Source organism: Besnoitia besnoiti, chromosome VI, assembly GCF_002563875.1.
Source record: "Besnoitia besnoiti strain Bb-Ger1 chromosome VI, whole genome shotgun sequence".
NCBI lineage: Eukaryota > Apicomplexa > Conoidasida > Eucoccidiorida > Sarcocystidae > Besnoitia > Besnoitia besnoiti.
Genome location: NC_042361.1, coordinates 3,647,946 through 3,669,266, shown reverse-complemented (window position 1 = coordinate 3,669,266; position 21,321 = coordinate 3,647,946). Strand labels below are relative to the sequence as shown.

General features: G+C 62.5%; 1 protein-coding gene across 1 annotated transcript in view; it reads left to right on the top strand.

Moving 5' to 3' along the window:
* Positions 1–21,321, top strand: part of BESB_069220 (uncharacterized protein) — a gene marked incomplete at both ends in the record, with an annotated part of 38,920 nt that overhangs the window by 5,785 nt on the left and 11,814 nt on the right. Inside the window, 12 exons of the mRNA XM_029365315.1 lie at positions 286–3,414; positions 4,096–9,122; positions 9,655–12,425; positions 12,986–14,124; positions 14,188–14,300; positions 14,651–15,336; positions 15,619–16,082; positions 16,353–16,396; positions 16,838–17,330; positions 17,554–18,328; positions 18,666–19,148; positions 19,445–21,319. Of these exons, the coding sequence (XP_029218898.1) occupies positions 286–3,414; positions 4,096–9,122; positions 9,655–12,425; positions 12,986–14,124; positions 14,188–14,300; positions 14,651–15,336; positions 15,619–16,082; positions 16,353–16,396; positions 16,838–17,330; positions 17,554–18,328; positions 18,666–19,148; positions 19,445–21,319 (16,999 nt within the window). The remainder of the gene's footprint in view (positions 1–285; positions 3,415–4,095; positions 9,123–9,654; positions 12,426–12,985; positions 14,125–14,187; positions 14,301–14,650; positions 15,337–15,618; positions 16,083–16,352; positions 16,397–16,837; positions 17,331–17,553; positions 18,329–18,665; positions 19,149–19,444; positions 21,320–21,321) is intronic.

Genomic DNA, 21,321 nt, shown 5'->3' with positions numbered 1-21,321 from the left:
CATACACACGGAGCTTAGCAGACAAACAACACAAAAAAGCAATCAAGCCGGTAGTCGCGCGAAAGAGCCCGGCGACTATAATTGTAGACCCCACACATCGTTCTAGTCTTAGTTGTACGCTCGTATATCGGTTTTCAGTTGGCTTCATATATATATATATATATATATATATGTAGTGGACGACTGCTGTTGTGTCCACGGGCGGCGATGCCTGCAGCAACGTGAAGTGCATGTCACCACACTCGTTCCTGCGGTTCGATTTCTGCGTGTTCACACTTCTCTTAGGCTGTACGAAGGCGGCAGATCCTCGACGTGCATCTCCTTTCAGGACCTGAGCGTGGAAGACCTGCTGTCCCCGGAACTGGCGACTCCCACGGTCATGCGTTGCTTCCCTCCACCGGAACCAGCATGCCCTTTCTCGCGTGCCGCCGATTCGTGCAGCTTGGTGCCTTCCCCAGCTTCGTCGAGTGCGTCGTCCTCTTCAGCGCTTCTCCCCTCGCCTCTCACCCGTCTGCCGTCGCCCTGCTACGCCTCGTCTGCCCTCCCATCCGTGGGGCCGGTTCCCCTGCTTTCCCCGTCTCAGCGTTTCGTCTGCCGCTCCTGTGGCTTCTCCGCAACACCGTTGTCTCCTGCAGGAGTCGCAGAGGGCTCGCGATCCAAAGCGCCGTCAGCCAGAAACGCTACGTGCTCGCTGCCGTTCATCTTCCGCCCCTTTTACTTTTCTGCGACCTCCAGCGGCAGCCAAGCAGAGCCCCCGGTCGACCCCGGCTTCTGCTCCGTCTGCGGAAAGCCACTGACGGTGGCGCCGTCGCCGCAGGAGGAAACTGCAGGCTCAAGGGAATCCTTCTGCAAACCTGCGTCTCCTGACCCGGCCGGTTCGACAGCCCTTCGGCCTGCCCGCAAGGCAAGTGATGGCGAGAAAGGAAGCGACGAAGGGACGTGGAGGGGCGAGAGGGAAGATCCATACTCCTGGATGAAGCCACTTCCGTCTTTCGCCGCTGCGTACGCGTGCGTACCTCCTACACTGCCTTGCGCGGCTTCTGTCTCGGCCTCCGCGAAATCTCCTGGTTTTTCCTCTGCTGACTCCGCGCCCTCGCGAAGCGCTGCAACCTTTCCGTCTCCGCCGTTTCGGAATCCGCGCATTTCGTCGCCTGAGGCAGCGCCAGGCCTGTTTGCGTCGTTTTTCGCTTCCACGAGCTCGGCCCCAGCACGCCCGCGGCCCTCCCAAGGCGAGACGAAGGGCAGCTGGATTCGGCTGGACATTTGGGCCACAAGCCAGCCGCGAACACCCGACGCCCTGGCGTACGCACACGTGAAAGACTCCGTCCTCGTCACGCTCAGTCCAGCGGCAGCCGTGCGCGCCGCCCACTTCCTCGTCAAGGCTCTCGAGCCCATCGAGCGAACGGGCTTGCTGACCAGAATGGAGGCGCGAGCTAGAGAAGCTGTGGAAAAGCAGGAGGCCTACCTGGCGGAGCTGATGCTGGGAAATACCTCGCACGCATGCGCAGACCTTTGCGTGGTCGTCGAGGCGCCCGCGCGCTTTCTCCTACCGTTCCACGAGCAGCAGCCCCGGTCGCCTGGACTGCTGTTCTCCTGTGGGGCTTTCTGCATCGATTCCAGTCTCCAGATGCCTCGCGTAGAAGCTACCCAGTTTGCGGAACGCGTGCGAGCGTCTCCTGCGATCCAAAACCAAGCCACTGGTGCATTGCCAGGTCTCCGCTCCATGTCATCTGCCTCGTCTTTGTCGTCTTCGTGTACTTCAAGACCGGTTTCACTAGACCAGACATGCGCATCCGAGGCAGCGGGCACCGACAGTCGCTCGAAGGCAGAGGGAGGGACGGCTCGACAGTCACCCAGGCGAAGCGCGGAAATCTGCTCCCGCAACGAGAGCGCAGCTGCGGAGCCCAGCGACGGCCAAAAGTGCGTTCCACGCCCGGGCACCGTGGGGAGTGGATCGTTCGAAGAGAGTCAGGAGACTCAACGCGGTTCGATTGGTGGCATCCGGCAGAGTCCCGCTTGGCCCGAGTCTCCTCGCGCATCCAGGGCCCGACCTGAGGCCGTTTCCACCGAGCGACTTTTCGACCGATACGCGCTTGGATGCGGAGACTGCAGCATTCTTCGCGTGGGAGACACCTCGGCGTTCCTCCAGCTGCTGCCCTTTTCGTGCACGTGCAGTTCCTGCGGCGAGCTCCTCGCCGCGCTCTCCGGCTCTGCGGAGGCGACAGCGCTGGCCGCTACCAGTTTCGCGGAGGCCGGTGTCGCCCTGCCGGCTCTGGAGCTCATGCGCTCTGTGTGCGGAGACTTTGGCCCCATTGGTCAGGGAGGCGAGGGGTGGGAGTGGAGCCAGCCGGCATTCGTTGGGGACTCGTGGGCCGTGGGTGGCGGAGAACAAGACGAAGGCGCGGGACAGGAAGGAAACGGCGATGGCGCCGCCCTGGGAACGCGACACCGACCTAGCTCCGCCTCTGCTTTCGGATCGGGGGAGCAGCCGCGAAGGGACTCACAGGGCCTCGGCGCGGCTGCAGCGGGCTCTGCCTTGCTCCCCACCCACGCCTTTACAGACGGAAGGTCAGCGCAGGGAGGTTCGCAGGACGCTCCCGGACCTGTAGGACCCCCTCCAAAAGAGGCGGGGCCTGGAAGCCCCCCGCATGGGTTACGGCGTGCATCGCGCTCCGAAGCACGGCCCCCAGCAGCGGCCCGCCGACTCAGTGCGCCAGTCCCATCTGCCCCTGTAGATTCACAGATGCAGACGCCTCTGTCGTGTTCTCACGCGCCCGGGAGGAGTGCCCTATGGCCACGTGAGCCTTTTGGGGCGGCGCAGGAGGGCAGGAGCGGCAGCGCCGAGATCGAGGCGCAGGCGAGGCGCCACCCCGGGTGGTGCGAGCCGCAGGACTCCCTAGAGTCGAGGCGGCGATCTTCTGTGTCGCGCCCGACTGTCAAGTTTTCTCCGGCCGCCGTTCACCTGGCAGACAGGCCAACGAATCCCCGCGCAGAGATTGCCGGGGAGGACGAGGAGCGTGGCGACCAGAGGCACACGCTGGGACGCAGAGCGGCTGAAGCCCCGTGGACGCGACGCCCCCCACAAAGAGCGAGTCAAGCGGACGCCTCAACAAAACGCGGCGGCGCGGCAGGCCCCCCCACCGCAGGGCCAAAAGACAGAGAGGGGCGGGGAAATGCGCCGCTGCCCCGGGGAAGCTCGTCCCGGTTCGAAAGAGCAAGCGACGGACGCAGAGCCTCGAGCCTGGTCGACTCGACTCAATCTGCGCGGGGCGGCTGGCCGGGCGGGCAGCCCGTGCCGCCCCTGTATCTTCTCTACCCCAGTTCCTTCCGCGTCTTCGCCGACGTCTGCCACCTGACGAGAGCGGGCGGACTCCCGGCCTTTCGGCTTATCGCGCGAGATGACAGTCCGATGGGGTACGTTCACGCAGCCTGAGGCCTCCCACGCCTGTACGGACAGCGCTGCCAGCTGCAGGGCGACCACGCAGTTCACGAGGTCGCACAACAGCCTCCAATGAACGCATACAACTGTGCGTGTATGCCGAGAATTGCGCCCAGCCACAAATACACACACATATGTATATATATGTACATAGGTATGTATGTGTGTGTATATATATATATATATATATATATATATATAGACAGATGCTTACTCTATCGGGGCCAGGGGCCCCATCGTCTTCTTTGCCGTTCCCGCCATGGCGCGTTTGCTGTCACGCCCCGCACGGCCGCGCCGCTTCTTTGTTTTCAAGCGAGAAGTCGTTTTATCGAGAAGTAGCACGTGGGACGGCCAAATGACTGGGATATCTATTCAGTAGTATACCAGTTGGGGACAACGTATCCTCCTCCTGCGCTGGCGCACAGAGCGTCCCGCGCCTTCAAGCTCCGTCAAGGTTCAGCTGCGCGCCCAGGTCCGCAGTGGAGGACGCAGAGGGGTACCCTGAGTGTCTCGTTTCGCCTGCCTCTGTTGTCTGTATTCGTGACGACTAGCCTCAAACCCTGAACGCCTGTCTGTGCAAATGTGTCTCTCCCCATCGTCGCTCTGCCTTCGTTCCATTTGGTTCCCTGACCCGCGTCGGACTGTTGCCTGCTCAGCGGCGTCTTCATCGATCTCTCCGATGACGACCTCCGCAGCCTCCTGTATCCTGTAGCCGCAGTCCTTCAGGTGCTGGCGGCGCTTCCTCCGCTTTCCGTGCCGACGCCACCATCCGCGCCTGCAGCGGAACTGCCTCCGTCTGTCCGTCGGAACTTAAGCGCCCAGGTGACGCCTCCGCCTGCTGGCCCGCTGCGGCGCGACGGCGACCCGGTCAGAGGCCCCCCGAGGCCCGGAGAGACGGCCGGAGACGCCGCGGCCACTGCCACCGCAGCGGACTCACGAATCGGTGGCGGGCGCCCTCAAGGGTGTTCGACGCCCTGTTGCAAAAGAGACAGGAAGGAGAGTAGGCTGCCCAGAGGAAACATGGAGGAGCACGGCCAACGCGCCCCTGCCGCCTCCGGAGCTGGGAAACGAAACGACGTAGCAAACGACGTTCTTCATGACAACGCACGACAGGCATCATCTGCGCCTCACAGCTGGCAGAGTGGAGATGACGCGTCTGAGGGAGGCCAAAAAAGCGTGGACCCAGGTGCGGGCGAGTTTGCAGGCGTAGCGTATCGCCCCTTCGAGTCCGACAGCATCGCGCTGAACAGAGAGGCCACGGCCGAGGGGAGTTGCGCTGCGCCTCCGCATCTCCTGTTTACGAATTCGGCGCTCACGGTGCCGTCGGCGTGGGAGGTCGAAGAGTCAAGCCGAGACAGCGAGGGCGAGAGGCGCTGCGTGTCTGCGGTGGAGCCCAGCAGCCACGCCGCCGCGGAAGACCTGGAGGGGTGTGAGAAAGGGTTTGTGCATCTCGAGTGCTGTTTGCGCTCCTCAAGTCTTCCATGTCTCCCGCGTGTGCTGCCGCCCTCCCTTTCCGGAATCAAGCCCTTGCCGCGCGTCGCCTCGTCTGAAGGTTCGTTCCCGTCTTCCGCGTGCTTCAAGAACTCCGCCTCGTCGATTCAAAAGAGATGCGCGGACGGCAGAAAAACAGAGGCCGGGTCCGCGATTGCCGGCTGGGGTCTGCGGCCCTTCCTCCGCCGGATGTCGGTGCGTTTACACCGCTCACTGGCTGGACAGCCGCTAACGCGGAGTGCATCGAGTGGAAATCCTCGTAGCTGCCGCATTTCCAGGTTTGACGCGCCGGCGAACAGTGCGTCTTTGGCAATGGTCGGGGATCGGCGAAGCGGGCGAAAACGAAAGCGCGGCGGCGCAGACGGCCGCGGAAGCGGCAGATGGCGAGAGAACGAAACACCGGGGCGGCCGTCCCAGGAACACTCCAGGAGGAAGCGAAAACGTTTGAAGTGGAGAAGTAACCTCAAGCCTTGTCACAGACCTCGCCGCTTGTTGCCGGGGCTGTCCGGCCTGACGAAGAAAAGTTGCAGCACATGGCGGAGACGAAAAGCCAAATCCCTGACCGTGAAATGCAATGCAGCTCCCGCACCGACTTCTGTTTCCAGTCAGCAAACCGCCACATTCACGCGACCGCCTCTGGAAACAGACTGCATGCGCGGGAGAGTGCCGTCTGTCCTGGCGGCCCCTCGAAGCAGAGTCAAGGCTACCACGCAGGAGCAGGCGAGAAGGAGGTCCTCGGGAATTCGGTTGCTTATCGGGCGCTGGTCTTCGCCGGGCTTCCGGGCGCCTCCGAATTCTGCGCGAATCCAAGAAAAACGAGCTGTCAATCGACGAAGGTTCAAGGACACGCGACACGCGGCGCATCGTCAGCAACAGTGGGTCAGGACGCGGAACTCAGCTGGGCAAAGAGCAGGTTTTAAGGCCCGAGGCGTGTGCGGCTTACGTCAGCGCAGAGGGTCAGGCTACACATGGGGCCCCGCGCGGCTTGACGCGGACATTTGGAGTGAGGCGGAAGAAGCGGCGGGTGTGGAAATGGCCGTCCAGGAGGAAGAGCCACCGAGGCCGAGATTGATTAGCGTCGAGGTTTTCTTCGAGGTGTCAAGTCTATCTGTGCGCCTCTGGTCTGCCCTGCCTCCGTCCGATCAAACGCGCAACATCTTCAAGGAAACGACTCAGATGCGAGACACTCGACGGGGGCACTTCTCAGGTGCTGCAGACGGTCCCGGCACCCTGGAACCAAAGGCAGCTTTCTCGCCGTCCAGTGAGCGAGCTGACTCAACAAGCACTCCGGAGGCGCCGCCTACGGGGGAGGAGAACGTGCCCTGGGATCCAGCTGAGCAAAGAAGAAGAATCTCTATGCAGGATCCATGCCTTGGCGCCGGCGCGAGCAGCGCGACCAGCGAGAGGCCCAAAGCTCAAAATCGTGAGACAAGCTTCCGATTCCTTCAGACAGATCACAGACGGCCTACATTGCCTCGCAAAGAGTTGGCAATCTCCAAAGAGTTACGCCAAACCGATCTGTACGCTTCGCTTCAGGTTCAGTCGACACAGGGCCAAGCAAGCGTGCCGGACACGCGGCGCTCTGCTGCCTTCTCTGTGCCTTCGGGTCTTGTCACCCACAAGAAGCCACGAAAGGCTGAATCGTCGCTGTCATTGCCAGCTTGTCCGCCTTCGTCTGCAACGTCTCTCGCCCCCTCGTCCGCTCCTGCGCCCGTCTCCGCGTGCTCATGGTGGCCTCCCGAGTTTCCTGGCTGGGACGGATGCGCCAACTTCGTCCTTCTCCCCGAGGCCTGCGCAACGTGGCACTTCTGCGCTTGTTTCTTCGCAGACAGCCTGGCGCTGACGCTGAGGACTGTGGAGGCCTTCGGCTCCCGCTGCACAGTCTCCTTGGGCTCGAGGGCGTTCTCTGTGCTGCTGCCGCGGCCCGCCCGGCCCGGTGCGGGCTCTCCAGTGTTCTCCGGGTCGCGACGTCGCCGCTCGTCGTCGGTAGGGGCTCGCAGCGGGCACACCGGCGACAGCGAAACGACTGCATCTCCTGCGTCACTGGGCTCCGCGTCGGCGCGACGAACTTCGAGAGGCAGGTCGAGACGAACCCGGGAAGGACGTGGCGTTTCGTGGGTGGAGACCAACGGGGCGGAGGCTGAGGACGAGGCCAGGGATGCTGAGGGCTTCGGGGACGCCGTCAGCTTCATGCAAGATGCAGCGGACGCAAAGACGAGAGCAAGGAAAGCGACGAAAGACAATGGTCTGCTGGCCGTTTCTTCGAAGACCGCCGCCGCTGTGACGGCTTCGCGCGAGAGATCCAGGCTGCGAGGAAGGGGTGGCGAACGAGACTCAGGCGTCGACAACGCCAGCGCGGGTAGAAATGCGGAGGGAAGGGCTCGCGGTAGCCAGTGCACAGTGAGCGCCGGGAGCCCCTTCGAGCGGGGGCGAGGTGAGGCACCGGGCCTATGCCTTGCCTCCGCTTCTCGCCAAAAGGGAGAAGCCCGAGAGGGCAAGGGCGACCAGGCCCTTTCGGGGTCGGTGCGAAAGCGTGGCAACCTAGGACGACCAGAGGCGGCCCATCTGGACTCCGACACTAAGGCCGGCACGCAGGACAGACTTTGCGACACGCAGGAGGTCCTGTCAAAAGCAGGTCCCCGAGGCCGAGGTGAACCCCTCGAGGAAAGCGATAGCAGCACCAGAAGCCGGCAGGCGATGAGCTCGTCACCGTTTCGCTCTCGGAGCAAGCCAGCGTCAGGGGGGCCGCAGAGGCGCGTGGCAACGTCCGCTAGAGACCAACCGGAGAGCGCGGAAGCACCTTGGAGGGGATCATTGCGCTTGTCTCATTCGCGAACTGCTTACGCAACCGAAGCGCACGAAGATCCACCTGCGCCGTGTCAGGCGTTACGTCGAAGACGTAGGCCCTCTGCCAGCCGAGAGCTGCGGGCGCGAAGCCTCTATGAAGGCGAGCGGAGGCGCCGGCGAGCGTCGCATGCTCCTTCGACCGCTTGCGCCGCCGCGGCTTACCCGCCGGCGACCCCCATTGACTTGACTTCCCTCGAGGCCGTGTACTGCCTTTCTCCGTTTGGTGAAGAAGCCCAGCATCCAAACCCATCTCTGTTTCTTCTGCCTCCCCCCACGCGTCTGCTGCTGCTTTCCCCCTGTGCATTGCCTCGCGGGTCGTCGACAGCGTTGTCCCCCCTCTCTCTGTATGCCACATACCAATCCCGGGCTAGTGGATTCCCTGGCTCGCCGTCGTCTCCGGCCTCTCCGTCCGCCGGCTCGCCTGCCGCTCCGCCTTTCGCCTCTGCCCCTGGAGCGTCTCTCGTTTCGCCTTTCGCGCTCGCGACGTCTGCTGCGGAGGCGTTGCTGCTCTTCGGCAGTCCGGCTTCCGAGACGCGGACGCGCTGGGCGTTTCCGCCTGCGTTTCCGGGCCTGGTTGCAAGCCCGGGACTACGCAGTGCGGAGACAGATCCGACTTCCCAATCTTCCCGGGCAAAGACCCCTCCTGAAAAGAGGAAACGTGTCGTTTATGGGGGAGGCGTCGAACCCGACGGAGTCAAGCGGACTCGCGAAGATACGTGCCTACTTGACTCGTTCACTGCAAGTGCGCCAGGAAGCGCTTCACTGCCCCGTGTGCTCGCGGCCGAGCCTCATCCGCAGCTTGGCAAGGTGGGGAGCACAGGCTCGCAAGAAGTGTGCAGGGACTGGCGGGGCGCAGGCAGCACAAGGCAGCTGAGCGCGGGGATCTGTCGTGAACCCGGCGGCACGGGGGCAGCGTTTGGATCCTTTCGACAGCCGCAAAGAGAGATCGCGGTAACGAATCGCGGACTCGGCTTCGCGTCTCTCCTTCGTCCTCTGCGACAGCAGACGACCACTCACGACCGAAGGCGCGACGGCCTCCGAACGGACAGAGCGCACGCAGCGCGAGGGTCCGCCGGTTTAAATCTAGAGTTGCGTGAAACGCCCCTTCGGCCGGACTACGTCGACTCAGAATCTCCGAGGCAGGCACTGCAAGGTGCAGAGGGCCCTTGGCGCGAGCCTCACGCAGGTCGAAGCCAAGAGAAACGCGAGGGACGCGACGAGGAAGAACCGCAGGCGTGGAGCATTCGGGGTGACATCTGCTTTCTTGATCTCTCACAGTCATTTTCCGTCCGCGTCGGTAAATATCGCGTGGCGGTCGAATGGGAAGCGGTGACCCAGCTGCTAGGTGAGACACAGGAACCTGTCGCGCGTACCGCGAGGCTCACTCACTCTCAACCAACTGCCGTTTCGCTAAATTGCATAGAGAAGCACCACCCGCCTGCATAAGTCCAGATGCAAGCGCGAGCTGCGCGTGTGCACCTCTCCAGACCAATCCATTTGTGCGAACGCCTCTTTTTCACGCCCAAACGCGTCTTGCAGCGCCGGCGCCGGACGCGCCCGCGGCCGCACCGGTCTGGTGTGTCCTCTGTCGTGGCGTCCGGTGCCTCAACCGTGAGGACAGTTGAGTTCGACAACGTAGTTGGGCACGTGCTTGACACGCTCTGCAGTCGCTCCCAGAGGAGCCATAGACGCCTGCGGACTTTTTCCTATCCCATGCGTGCAAATAATGCAGTGATCGTGGTCGCGGGACATGCGCTGGAAGCCCAGCTCTGCGCGCGTCCGTGGCGACACATCGCTTTACGGGTTCATTCTTTGCATGGGCCTTCCACGTCTTCAGTTTGCTGCGTTTCTGTCTGGGCGTGACTCCGACTCTTCAGGCTGGATTCAGGCTGCGGCAGGTCCGCTGTCGTGCCTACTCCAGCCGCCTCCTTCAGCCCCTTCGCCGCTTGGTGCGGAGCCTCCGCCCGATGCCGAGCGCAGATTCTCACCCGCCTCAGTGTCGTCTGCCTCACTCCACTCCACGCCTGACCCAGCCGCCTCTCGATGCGAGGTGGGCTCTTCCGCAGTGCCGGCATCGGATCCGGCACATCGCGGCTCACTTCCTGACGAGGCGCCATCGCAGCAGCCTTCTTCTGCCTCCCCCGATCCAGTTGGCGATCCTCCTTCTCCGGTGGCCTTTTCGCCGCCGGCGACGGGTGCATGGCGGCTGAGGTGCTCCTTCCTCCTCCCGCACCTTCAAGTCCTTCTGCCCTGCGTGAGCTCTTCTGCGTTCTCTAGCGTGCCTTTCAGCCGCTCTCCCTCTGCGTTTTGCTCATTCTGGGCCTTGTCGCGTGGCGCGTTGTCTGGCTCTGCTGCTGCGGCGGGGTCGGCCCGCAGCCGGCGCCGCAGTAGAGAGCGAAGAGGCAGGTGGGACGACGACAGACAGGAGGCGCACCGAGGCGCTGCTCCGGAATTCCACCCATCGAACTGGGGGCTGGGTTTGAGGGAAGGCGGCGGAGAAGGTTGCGGGATTCTGGAACGATCTGAGCTTCGATTGCCACCTCCCTCCAGAGGACCAGACGGAAGGCTGTCGTTCCTACTCATTCCCCAGCTTTCACCCTGGCGCCGGCTTTCCCCTGTGTTTGTTTTAGATTTGAACGTCTCTGGGTCGCTTCAGCAGCATGCGCTCCCGCCCGTCTTGCCGTCGCGACGCGCCTCGCCCTCTTCACAAGCCCCGTGCCGCGACGCAGGCGCCTCTGCGTTGTCGACAGCGTCTGATTGTTTTCATCGCACCACTTGCCGCCAGACCTCGGCGTCTCGCGTGGAGACAAGCACAGGCTCATCGGCGAGTTCCGTCTCCTCAGCATCGTCTTCAGTTGTCTCGCGGCTTCGAGCTGCCCGTTCGCCGCTCACGCCACGCGGTCGCCGTTTCTCATTTCTTGCCTCACCGCTAGAGGGCAGGGGGGTCACACTCGCGGGCGCGCCGTCGACCAGCTCCTTTTGCATGGGTCGCCCCCGGAGCGCTCACGACGAGTCAGAGTCGTCTTCCGCGATAAGCCTCAGGTTCGTTGAATCGTCCCTGGCGTCCCTGGCCCACGACATTGGCAATTCGCCAGCCGCTACGCGTTCTACGCTGACTCACGCGGAGCTTAGTGAGAGGGGGGAGCTTCTGGGACAAGCTGGAGCTGAGGCCGATGCGGGCGAGGCAAGTGCCGCAGCGTCACAGGAAGAGGAGGGTGACGCAGGCGCCTCTCGTGCTTGGAGGTGGGATGGAGGCCTACGAGGCCGGTCGGCGGAGACGAGCGCAAACGTGAAACATAGAAGAAAGGCCGAGGACAGAAGTGGAAGTACAAACTGTCCATCCGCGTACGGGTGGTTTTCGACTGATTGCATGCCAACGACGAAACCTTCTGACTCTGGCAAGAATGAACAAGGTCTTGCCTGCAGGGCGGAAATGCGTGGGACGCAGCTCCTTCCAGAAGAGCGAAATGCCCCGTGGAGCAGTCTCACCGGTCCGACCAGACGCCACACCGTTCACTCAGTTTTCATGTCCCTGCGCCAGATTCGTTTCTCGCTCTTGCTCCCAGCTGGGCCTGCGGAAGGCGCAGACGGGAGCAGCTCCTTTGACTTGGTCCCAGGAGTCGCTAGGCACCCCCGCCAAGCGGCGACTCAGCGGCCGACGGCGGGTTCAAACACTTCTCCTTCAGGGTCAATCTGCGGAGAGCGCCGCGAACTTCGTTCCCTTTCTGCCGCGCCTCCCAAGCGACGCCAGGCGCGTTCGTCCGCCAACCAGGAGCAGCCTGCCTCTCTGACATACGGAGCCGGCGATTCAGCTGCCCCCCAGAGCGACTTTCGCAGGCAAGGGGAAGAAGCGGACCGGAGGAGAGAGAGAGCGGAACGCAGTCGCTCGCGCGGACAGCCAAAGACAGAGAGAGACTGCGGCGTGGTCGCCGAAAAAGCTGGAATCCTGGATAAGGGTCCCCGCGAAGCGGACTCTGAGTCCGACAGCCGGCGGATCTCAGTGCTTGGACGGTTTCCCCACCTGATGAGCTATCCGGTGCAATTCAAATCCGTTTCACACTTTCCCGTCAGCCTCGCTGACATCTGGCAGGCGCAACAGGAGTGCGCGCAAGCAGCCCGCCGCGTCGCCCTGCCCTTCCCGTTCTCGCCCTCTCCACGTTCGTCCACGGTTCCTCTTTCTCTGGCCTCTTCGTGGTCGCTCTTCGCCCACATCCTGGAAGACCTGGGCAGCGCCCGGAGCCTCCCGTGGAGGCTCGGAGTGGCATGGGCGGCGCCTGCGAGGGCCCTCGTGCGGCGCGCCGACCTTCTTGAGCCCTTCGCAACCTCGATTTGCGCGCGCATGCACCAGAGTGACGCACAGGTGGACGCCGATGCTCCAACGCAACGAGACGGGGAGGGAGGAGCGGTAGGGGATGCCGCTGGCCAGATGACGCAACGCCGAAAGGGAGTGACGGGCAAAGGAGCAGACGGTGCCCGCTACTGCGAGAAGAGCGCCTCAGAACCACAAGTCAGACGGCAACGTGGAAGCGGACTCGTGGCGACTCATCCGACGCCAGACATGCAACGGGCTGACGACGAGGCGGCGGACGAGGCTGGGTCAAAGTCTCAAAGCGCAATCATCTTGGATATCGCGGTACAACCGGTCGCGGTGAGGACTGTGAATGCATAATCAGCACCAGCGTTTAGGCTGCAGTCTCTGGCGGGCTGAGTATACAGTGCAGCGTAGAAGCAAATTGGCGGGTAACCTATCCGTGCATCAAGATATAGCAGGAATGTGCTGGAGTCTAACGAACGGCGGAAAGGTCGGGGGGCACCGGAGCAGCAGCACACTCAAGTTTCTCTCGCAATATGTTTGGAATGTAACCGACAACTTTCGTCTCACCAACGTGAGGCAAACTACTATGGCAGATCACCTACAAGCACATCGAGACAAATGCAGAAAAACAGACAACGTACGCGGTATGTGAAGCGAAGCATGCGCGCTCGAATGCGTGGGACAAGCCACGCCATTTCGACGAGTGGATAGATAGACCAGCGTTCGAGACAGCCCTGCACTAGGGGCGGAGACGCTCACCCTGCAATGTTCTGTGTGGTTAAAAAGCTCTAAATAAGCCGATGCCAGCACTGGCGAATCCAGATGTGGATTCGAGGGTTCATTCCACAACCGTGCAGCGGTCAGAATATGCGCGAATACTGTGGGCGTTCCAGGTGGACATTCCAAGCGAAGCTCTCGGCTACCTTGGCTCACTCGCCTTCGTTGTATCGGGGCTTCTGGCGCAGCTTGCCGCCTTTGAGCCTCCGGCATTGAGTGTCCCTCTGCCGTCGCCCCCTTCGCCAGCCGCGCATTTGTCCCCCCGCCCTCGGCCGATGCTTCTGCCATCGACAGCGTCATCAAGCGACAAACTGGGCCTCCCACCTTTCTCAACAACTATAAGCCGCGCCTCGTTCGGTCCCTCGCATGGGATGTCCGACGCCGACTGCTGGCCAGTCCCGACCGTTTCTGCTTCTTCAGCAAAGACGCTGCCAGAGGTTGCATCCATCACCCAAGGCGAACGTGCGTGTCCTAATGTCTCCTCTAGCTCTCGTAGTGCATCCCCGTCTTGGCGGCCGGGCGCTGGAGCCGCGACCGCGACCGCAGCCCCGACAGCAGCCGCCGGCAACGCGGTCGGTACCTCGCCAGAGATTCAGAAAGTCCCGGAAGACGCCGCTCACATTTGGCGTCCGACACAGCTGCAGCCGGCGCTCTCCTTTGTCTCAGTACCTGACGACTTCCTCGATGAAGCACGGGCTCGCGCAGGGCAGGCCCACCGGGACAGCATTCGCCATACGTCCAAACGGAAAGCGGCTCCTATAACCTCAAACTCCCGAGGCACATCGACACAGCACACAGTACCGCATTCACTGGAGACACCCACCCGCCGCTCGCTGACAGAGCCTCGGGAATCGATTAGAGACGACGCCAGCGAGGACTCAGCCACGGCAACTTTTTTCCCAGGACCCGAGCATGGCGGGGGGCAGACGCGCTCGACGCTAATACCTTTTCGTCCCCTGGAGCCGTCTTCCAGCGACGCAGGCGGAGGTTCGCGTCGTCGGCTAAACACAGTCTCCGGCTCGCCTCTGCAGGACCCACCTGCGGAAGGCCGTGCACGAGGGGCTCTAGCCCAGGATGCCTTTGGGCCTTCTGCGATCGGACACTCGCCTGCGGTGTCTCCGCTAGAGGCGGCTTGGGCGGCCCTGGGATCCCTCGCCTCCAACATCGAGGTTTCGCTCTCCGTGGAGAGCGTAAAGCTCAGATACGTCGCGGTGCATGTCAGCTTCGAGGATGTGAATCTGGCGTTCAGGAAAACGTAAGAATGTAGTTCACTCACCGGCGTCTGCATCCGCGTTGAGACCGTCCTGGCTTCTGTCAGTTTCATAGCGTCTATGCCTCGCTCGGAGCGGGATCTTCTCCCACCATATATCTGCCAGTGCTTTGCCATAGCGCTGTTCCAAGCGTTCATCATTTTCTGGTTTCCCGTACAACGTGAGCTCCTATCGTGTGCATCTATGATTTAAACCACGCTCCGCCTTTTCTCGTCTTGGCGATTCAGCGTTCGTCTGCTGTTCGGCCTTTCGCCGAAGCGGGGACTCTTCTATGTCAGCAAGGTTTGTGCGAAAGGTTTGATTGAACCAACGGCGCTTTCGGACTCTGGTGCTTTGCCGCGTATCCCTTCTCCAGCATCTTTTACAGAAATCCTCTTCTCTTCTCGTCGCCCGCCGTCTGGATGCTCCACGCCCCTCGTTGGGACGCGAGGTGCCCAGGCCCTTGCACGCTCTCTGCGCTGGCGGCCCGCGGCGTTGGAGTCTCCCGTGCTTCGTCTTTGCATCCTTCAGATCAGGCAAACCGAGGAAACGGCGGTCGCTGGCGGCAGTCCACCCACGCGGCAAAAACTTTTCCTCGGCCTTCAGCTCTTCCCCTCCCACTCCGGAACAAGTTGATCTCGGCGCTGCATACCTCCCACCCGCCCTGTTTCCCATCGTCCCAAGACGAAAACAAACAGTCTCCGGAGTCCGCTGGGACCGTATCCGCCTCCGGACCGGCGGAGAGTCGAGGGCGGTCGCGGCGCCGGTCGCCGAGGCGGACGACTCTGCGGCTGGCCATGTCTGCCAGCCCAAGAGGGGCGGCGACCGCGCCACCCGAGCGAGACTCCGGAGGCGTCGCTGCTTCCCCTCGCTCTCTCAGATGCGGAAGCTGCGGCGCCGACCCGCAGACGCCAGACCGCTCCCCGCAGGCTTTCAGCCTCTCCGCGATTCGTGCCAAGGGGCACTTGCGCCGGAGAGTCGACGGCGGGGTGGGACATCTTGCCCGGTGCCCAGCTGCTCAAGCCTCAAGGCCAGAGGAGACGCAGCAGGAAGTCGTTGTTGCCAGATTCACGGAGTATGGAGGCGAGTGCCGTGGACGTGTGGGCGAACTGGCTGGCCTCGTCGAGTTCACTGTCACCGTGGAAATGTTCCACCGGTCGATGATGACGCTCGAGTCGGTTGTCGAGCCCTGGAAGGCGACCGTCTGCCTCACACACGTAGGTAGCGCACGCAGCTGAGGAAATGCCGCGGGAGACAAGAGGGCGGCCGAGCGCCTGACACTTGAACTCTTGAGCAGCAAACGTCGGTCTCCCAAGCTCCGACCAGACCGCCTCCGGCGTAGCACTCGTGGACCTTTTCTCCCAGCTCGGCGTGCGGCGCGAGCCACGTAGATGCACCAAACGTGAACCTGGTATATCTGGACGCACGGCCAGGGCTTCACGCGTTGTGCTGCTGTCACCTGCTCATCTAACCCCGCCCCCTTACCGCGCTTTCCGCAGGTACCCTCCGACCGCCACGCGTCCCTACGGCCCTGCAGGCCCCTCACGCTTTCCGAGTCTCTCGCCCTCCCGTCGGTGTTCCCTTCGCACTCGGCGCGATCGCCTCGGGCCTATCGCGGTCAGACCCCTTTACGAGCCGAACGCCACACCCCGCTGACTGCCCTTTTGCCTCGCGTTTCGCTTTCCGCTCGCAAAGCCGACTCAAACTCACCGCGCAGCACAGCTCGCGCCGGAGGATGGAGGAAATGCAGAGGCGGGAAGCGCACAAGCCTCGAAGACGACCCTGGCGGCGACGACTTGGGACTGGCCGCCAAGGGGCAAGTTGAGAGCTTAACCGGGGTGCGCGTGTCCATTCACGTCACGTGGATCAACGTGACCGTCGCGCCGGTCGTCATGGACGCCCTCATGGAGACCACAGACTCCGTCGAAGAGAGCATGAAGGCATTTTTGAGGGCCTGGACCAGGTAGACCTCCCCGACGCTCCTGCAGCCAGCCTTGGCAGATGTGCGGCGCTAGCAGACTGGCGATTTGGGGTATGCGAATTCGTGCCTCCTCCACAGCGCCACACCGTAAAGTCAGCGCAAAGCGCATATGCTTCGAAATAGCTCGAAGTTTTGCTTCGGGCGACGCGGGGCTGGTGGCGTTGCAAATACATAAATGTACATATTTAAATATAAATATGCATATATATATTCGCTTGTCTCCGCGTTTCGCATTTCTGGGCTTTCTGTCAGGTTCCACCCTCTGCCGTGTAAGCCACTCGCGAAGGCGCCCCAAGGTGAGGACGATGACGGCGCACTGTCAGGCACTTACACCATGAGCCTGCAAGAGGCAGCCCCGAGCGCGCAAACGCTGTTGAGAATCCACACGCTGGGCCGCAGTTGTCGAGTAAGCCAGGGACTGCCGCTGCGCAACACGGGCATGCATTTCATCTGTTTTGCTTCCCTGAAATGTCCAGAGCTTGTCCCTCCTTGACAGCCGAGAGGGAAGACAGTGCGACGTGGCAGTCGCCGGCTGCCGCAGGTTACCGTGAGGACAGAGCAGTGATTTTGGTGCGCTATATTGCATGCTCTGTGCGATTCCTATGTAGCCCGACGCGCGTCGCAGGCGCTTTCTTCTCCGCCGTCTGGCGTGTGTTTTCCTGCGTCCGCCGGTACCCCCTCCACCGAGTTCGCCTCGTCGTCTGGGCATCGTTCTCTCGTTGGCGGCGTTGCCTCAGCTTCTCTTGTCTCCTCTGCTTCATGCACGGCTTCTCCGCACGCCGCGGGGCCGTTACCACCGCCTGCTTTCGCGGCGGCCGCAGTCTCCAGCTTCTGTGAGGCCATCGCGTCTGCCTTCGGCAGCTCGCCAGCGTACCGGGAGAAAGACGATGAGCCCGAGGGGGACAACTACAAAGACGAAGCCGCACAAGCCAGGCAGACAGGGGACCAGGCTTACCAAGAGTCATGGGGCCCGCTACATGCTGACAAGGACTCGAGCAAACTGCGGCGGTCAGAGGGAGGAGGCAGCCCGGAGTCCACGAGGGCCGGCCTCCAGGAGGATGCGGAAGGCCAAACCGTTGCGCATGCAAACATAGACGAAAACAGATCCAAAACCGCAGCGGCAGAGGGAGAAAGGGTCAGACCGGGTTTGAAGGAGCCAGGGAAGCCAGGAAATCTCGACGAAGGAAATGCGGACGATGACGGCGCAGGCGCAGATTGCCGCCCAAGGCTGTGCGTCAAAGAGCAGAAGAAACACAAAGTAGTTTGGCCTCGCGCGGCCGTTGCTAGTGCCGGAGAGAAGTGCAAACTCGCGCGAGGGCTCAGTGGGGAGAGGGGCATCGGACAGGCGGAACAGGGCGCACAGTCGGGATCACTTGCATGCCCATTGACGTCACTGAAGCGTATCTGACCCGACAGCTTATGAGTCCGTGCGGTGTGTTGTATCTGCGCCCAGGTGGAACCTGACAGGCCAGCCGCTGGCAGTTCGCGTGCTAGTTCCACGCTTCGCGAGGAGTCTCCACGATACCCCGCCTCCGCACCGCGGGGGTCTTGCTACGTCTTCGTCTTCGTCCTCCTCTACCCTCAACGCTTTGCCTAGCCGGCGAAGACGGGCGTTATGCGCTTCACCTCTGTTCAGCAGCTCTGATGCGCTGCCGTCGACCTCCTCCATGGCGTCGAGCCTCGGCACGCCAGAGTACCGAGTCGCGGAGGCCGCATCTTCAGGCGAATCCGGTTCGTCCTCGAATACACCCAGCGAGGGCCGTGAAGAGCGGCGGACTGCACGTCGGGCTGCGAAGGGCGGGGGGCAGCTGCGGTCGCCTCGAGGGGCCTGCGGGGGGTACGACAATCACGCCAGCTGCTCTTTTTCCTCCTCTTCAGCGTCCCTTGCGCAGGCGCCCAGAATCGGTTCGGCCTCGCCAGAACGCACTGAAGCCGGCCGGCTTTTGCGGAAGCGGTGGAGGCTGAGGCAAAAGCGGCAGATGCGGTCCGCAGAGACGGGGGGCGCTCAGCATGTGCCTCTGTTCGCTCCCCCGCGCTGGCGAGGAAGGAACGAATCCGATGAAGAGCAAGAGGTTGAAGCGGAAGGAAGGGAATATGAAGATGCGGACACCGAGGGACCTGACTGGGGTTCGCCTTTCTGCCGAGCAGCTGGCGGCGACTCGGAATTGTTTCATCAGTGGAACGTAGTCGAATCCGGCGGCAGTATCTGCCTTCCCCAAGACGAAGAGGTACAATTTCTCTGTGCTTCTGGCTGGCCGGACACTGACGCTAACAAGCATGATCTATGCTAAAAATGTGCGTTCACATGACACCGTAACGCACGTGTATCGATGCAGACGCATCTATTTCGCGCGCTAACATTTTCGCTTCATTAATCCATCGATGCAAAGCAACCTCTGTTATACTACGCCGCTGTGCGCTCGCCGCTCTCGAAGCCTTTACAGTGTCGCCGCTGGGGCTTAGATGCTTTCTGTGGCATTGCGCGTCGCCGCTGGTGCCTGCCGCTTCTTATAGAGGCTCAACACGCGTCTCAAGTCTTCTGTGCTCTCATGTGTCTTCGTCCAGGCTCAGCCACTGCCTGTGGGAGTTCGCCTGTGTTTATTGGGCTCGGAATTTCACTTGGAAGACCTCTCGGTGTCTGCCTCCGAGACGCAGCTCCGCTTCCTTCCGCTCTCGCTCCTCGTCCCGCCGGCTGCGCAGCGGGTTGAGTCCAAAGGCAGAGAAAGAGGAGTGAGCCCAAAGCGCGACAAAAGGGCGGAGGCGGAGACAACAAGCTGCCGGATCCCGCGAGGGAGAAGAATAGAGAACAGCAAAACCCGGCGACGCAGCCGAGGCGACTCCCGCCGTGTCGGAGGCGGAAGGAATAGGGGAAAGAGCAAAACCGAGAGCAAGGAGGGGCGCGGCAAGGAAGGCGAGTGCGGAGGACAGCTAGTAAAAACGCACGTCAGGCTTCTGGTGCGAACTGTGTTTCTAGCGGAGCAGAAGACTTTCAATGTCTACCTGTCCTCAGTTGTCTCCGTGCGCAATCGGAGCTCCGTACCGCTCCTGGTAAGCCGTGAGAAGGCGCTCCATCAATGAGAATAAACGAGTATGCAGCGGGATCGAACGGGGTCCGAATGTAGGGATGAGCAGCAGCGGATCTGACTGTGGCTGTCCGCCAACACGAAACCAGGCATCTGTCCTCGCTTCAGGTCTGCGTTCGTCTCGTGGGCATGCAACCGGGCTTCGCGACGCCTGCGCAGTGAACATGCAGCGCCTCAATCCACCTCCACCGAGATACGTTTGGGCCTCTACATAGTTGCAGCTCAACATTCCTGCATGTGCCTGGTTGTGTCTCGCTGCAGCTCTTCCCTCATCCTCACCTTGCCGAACTTCTGCCCCCACCTGCCCCCGCGCCTCTGGTCCGGGCTCGTGGAAAGCCTCTTTCGCGCTCGACTTCGGGCGCTCGGAGCCCCGTCAGCCACTCTTTGGCCTCTGTGAAGTCGTCGCCGTCCACACTGACTGGGAAGTCTAGCGATTCCTCCTTCACTTCCGTCTACTCGCGTGCTGACAGTGGAGGGCACGCCACAGTCGGGGACGCCTCCGGAGAGCTCGACGCGCCGAGCGGAGGCAGCAATTCGTTTCCATCAGTTTCACCGGCGCAGCGGCCGCTCGCCGCGCGCCGTCCCTCACGTGGGCAAGCGGAAAGGCGCGCGCGGAACAGGCGCGGCGAAGTCCCCTGCGCCAACGCCGTCCCTCTCGCCTCTGCAGACAGGCCCGCAGGTGTCTCCTCAGCTCTGCCAGCGCCGCTGGCGTCGTCGGTGTCGTCACAGTCGTCGCCGAGAGTGTCTGGCCGCGCGTCCCAGGCGCAAAGCTCCTTTGTGCATTCTTCGTTGCCTCTGGGCTCCTGCGCGCCGTTGGAAATTCTTCCAGGCGGAGGGCTCGTCCACCTTCCCCTCGCCTGGCTGCTGCCCCGTGCGTTCGTCGCGCATGCGGTGCGCAGCCAGCGGAGGGCCTTCGCGGAGAGACGCGCGAAGGCAGGACGTCAAGAAGTCGAACGGCTCTTCAGCCGTGCGCGCCGAAACCGCGGCGCCGCCGCCCAACAGTCTGCATTGCCCTCAGCTCCGTGGGGGGAGGTGCAGTCCCCAAACGCCCGTCCAGCCTATCCGGTGGGCACAGCTTGGCCGCCGCGCCTACCTATCGTCTGTCGCGAACTCAACGGGACGGAGGCTGAGGATGCCGAGAGCGCTGGGGATCGTGGGGGTGCAAACGGGTCTTTTGGAAAGGCGCAGATGGAGATTTGCGGGAGGAACCAATCGTCGCTTCACATCGAGTCCGGACACGACAGGGGCTATGAAGGAGACGAGCCGCCGTGCCGTGCAGACGGCACACGGAGAGAGAGAAGTGACACCTGCGCTTGTTTGATAGAGGCCGACGAGGACTGGGAGTCGTGGAAGACGAGCTGCCAGACCGAGCCGTTTTTGATCATTCCGTCTGGAACGCTGCTGGCTGAGCTGCGCCGAGTCGTGCGGGCGACCGAGGTCAGGCAGGACGAAGCAAACCGTCGCCATGGGCGCTTGTCGGCGACTGAGTTAGAAGCTCGGGGCGCCGACTCACGCGATGGTCTGCCTGCGCCGCCTTCCCGTCTAGAGCGAGCACGAAGGCGAACCGAGGACACGGGCGAGGGGGCCACAGCGGAGGCGCGAATGCCGCTGCCTGGTGGCGGGTGCCCAGACTCCCTCCGCGACAGGCTATGTGAGACGGAAGGCCACGCCATGAGAGCAGGGAGCGAACACCATGGAAATAAGTCGCAGGACGGCGACGCAGCAGGGTCGTACGAGCTGGGAAGGCCAAGAAGGAGACGAGATTCCACCGACAAGAAGTCGGTGTCCATTGCACTCGAAGGCGAGTTCCCGGAATCTGCAGAAACTCCGACTTGCTCGCCTCCCCGTCTAGATCCCTTGACTGAGAGCGTGGAGAGGCAACGAGTTAGAGAGCCGGACGCTCAACCAGCGTCCGCGGCGGGAGCTGGGGCTGAACAAGCCGGTGGCCGCAGCGCACCCATCACGCGGCAGCGAACGGGCGCCAACAGCGGCTACGATGAAGACACCGAAGGCCACGATGTCTGCAGCCCTGAGAATGAAGACTGGAGTATCCATCGCGTGGCCCTTGACTGGCTTTTGGGAAAGCACACTCCGCCGAAGCGATCGGAGAGCGAAGTGACTCCCCGCCTACTCGAGGT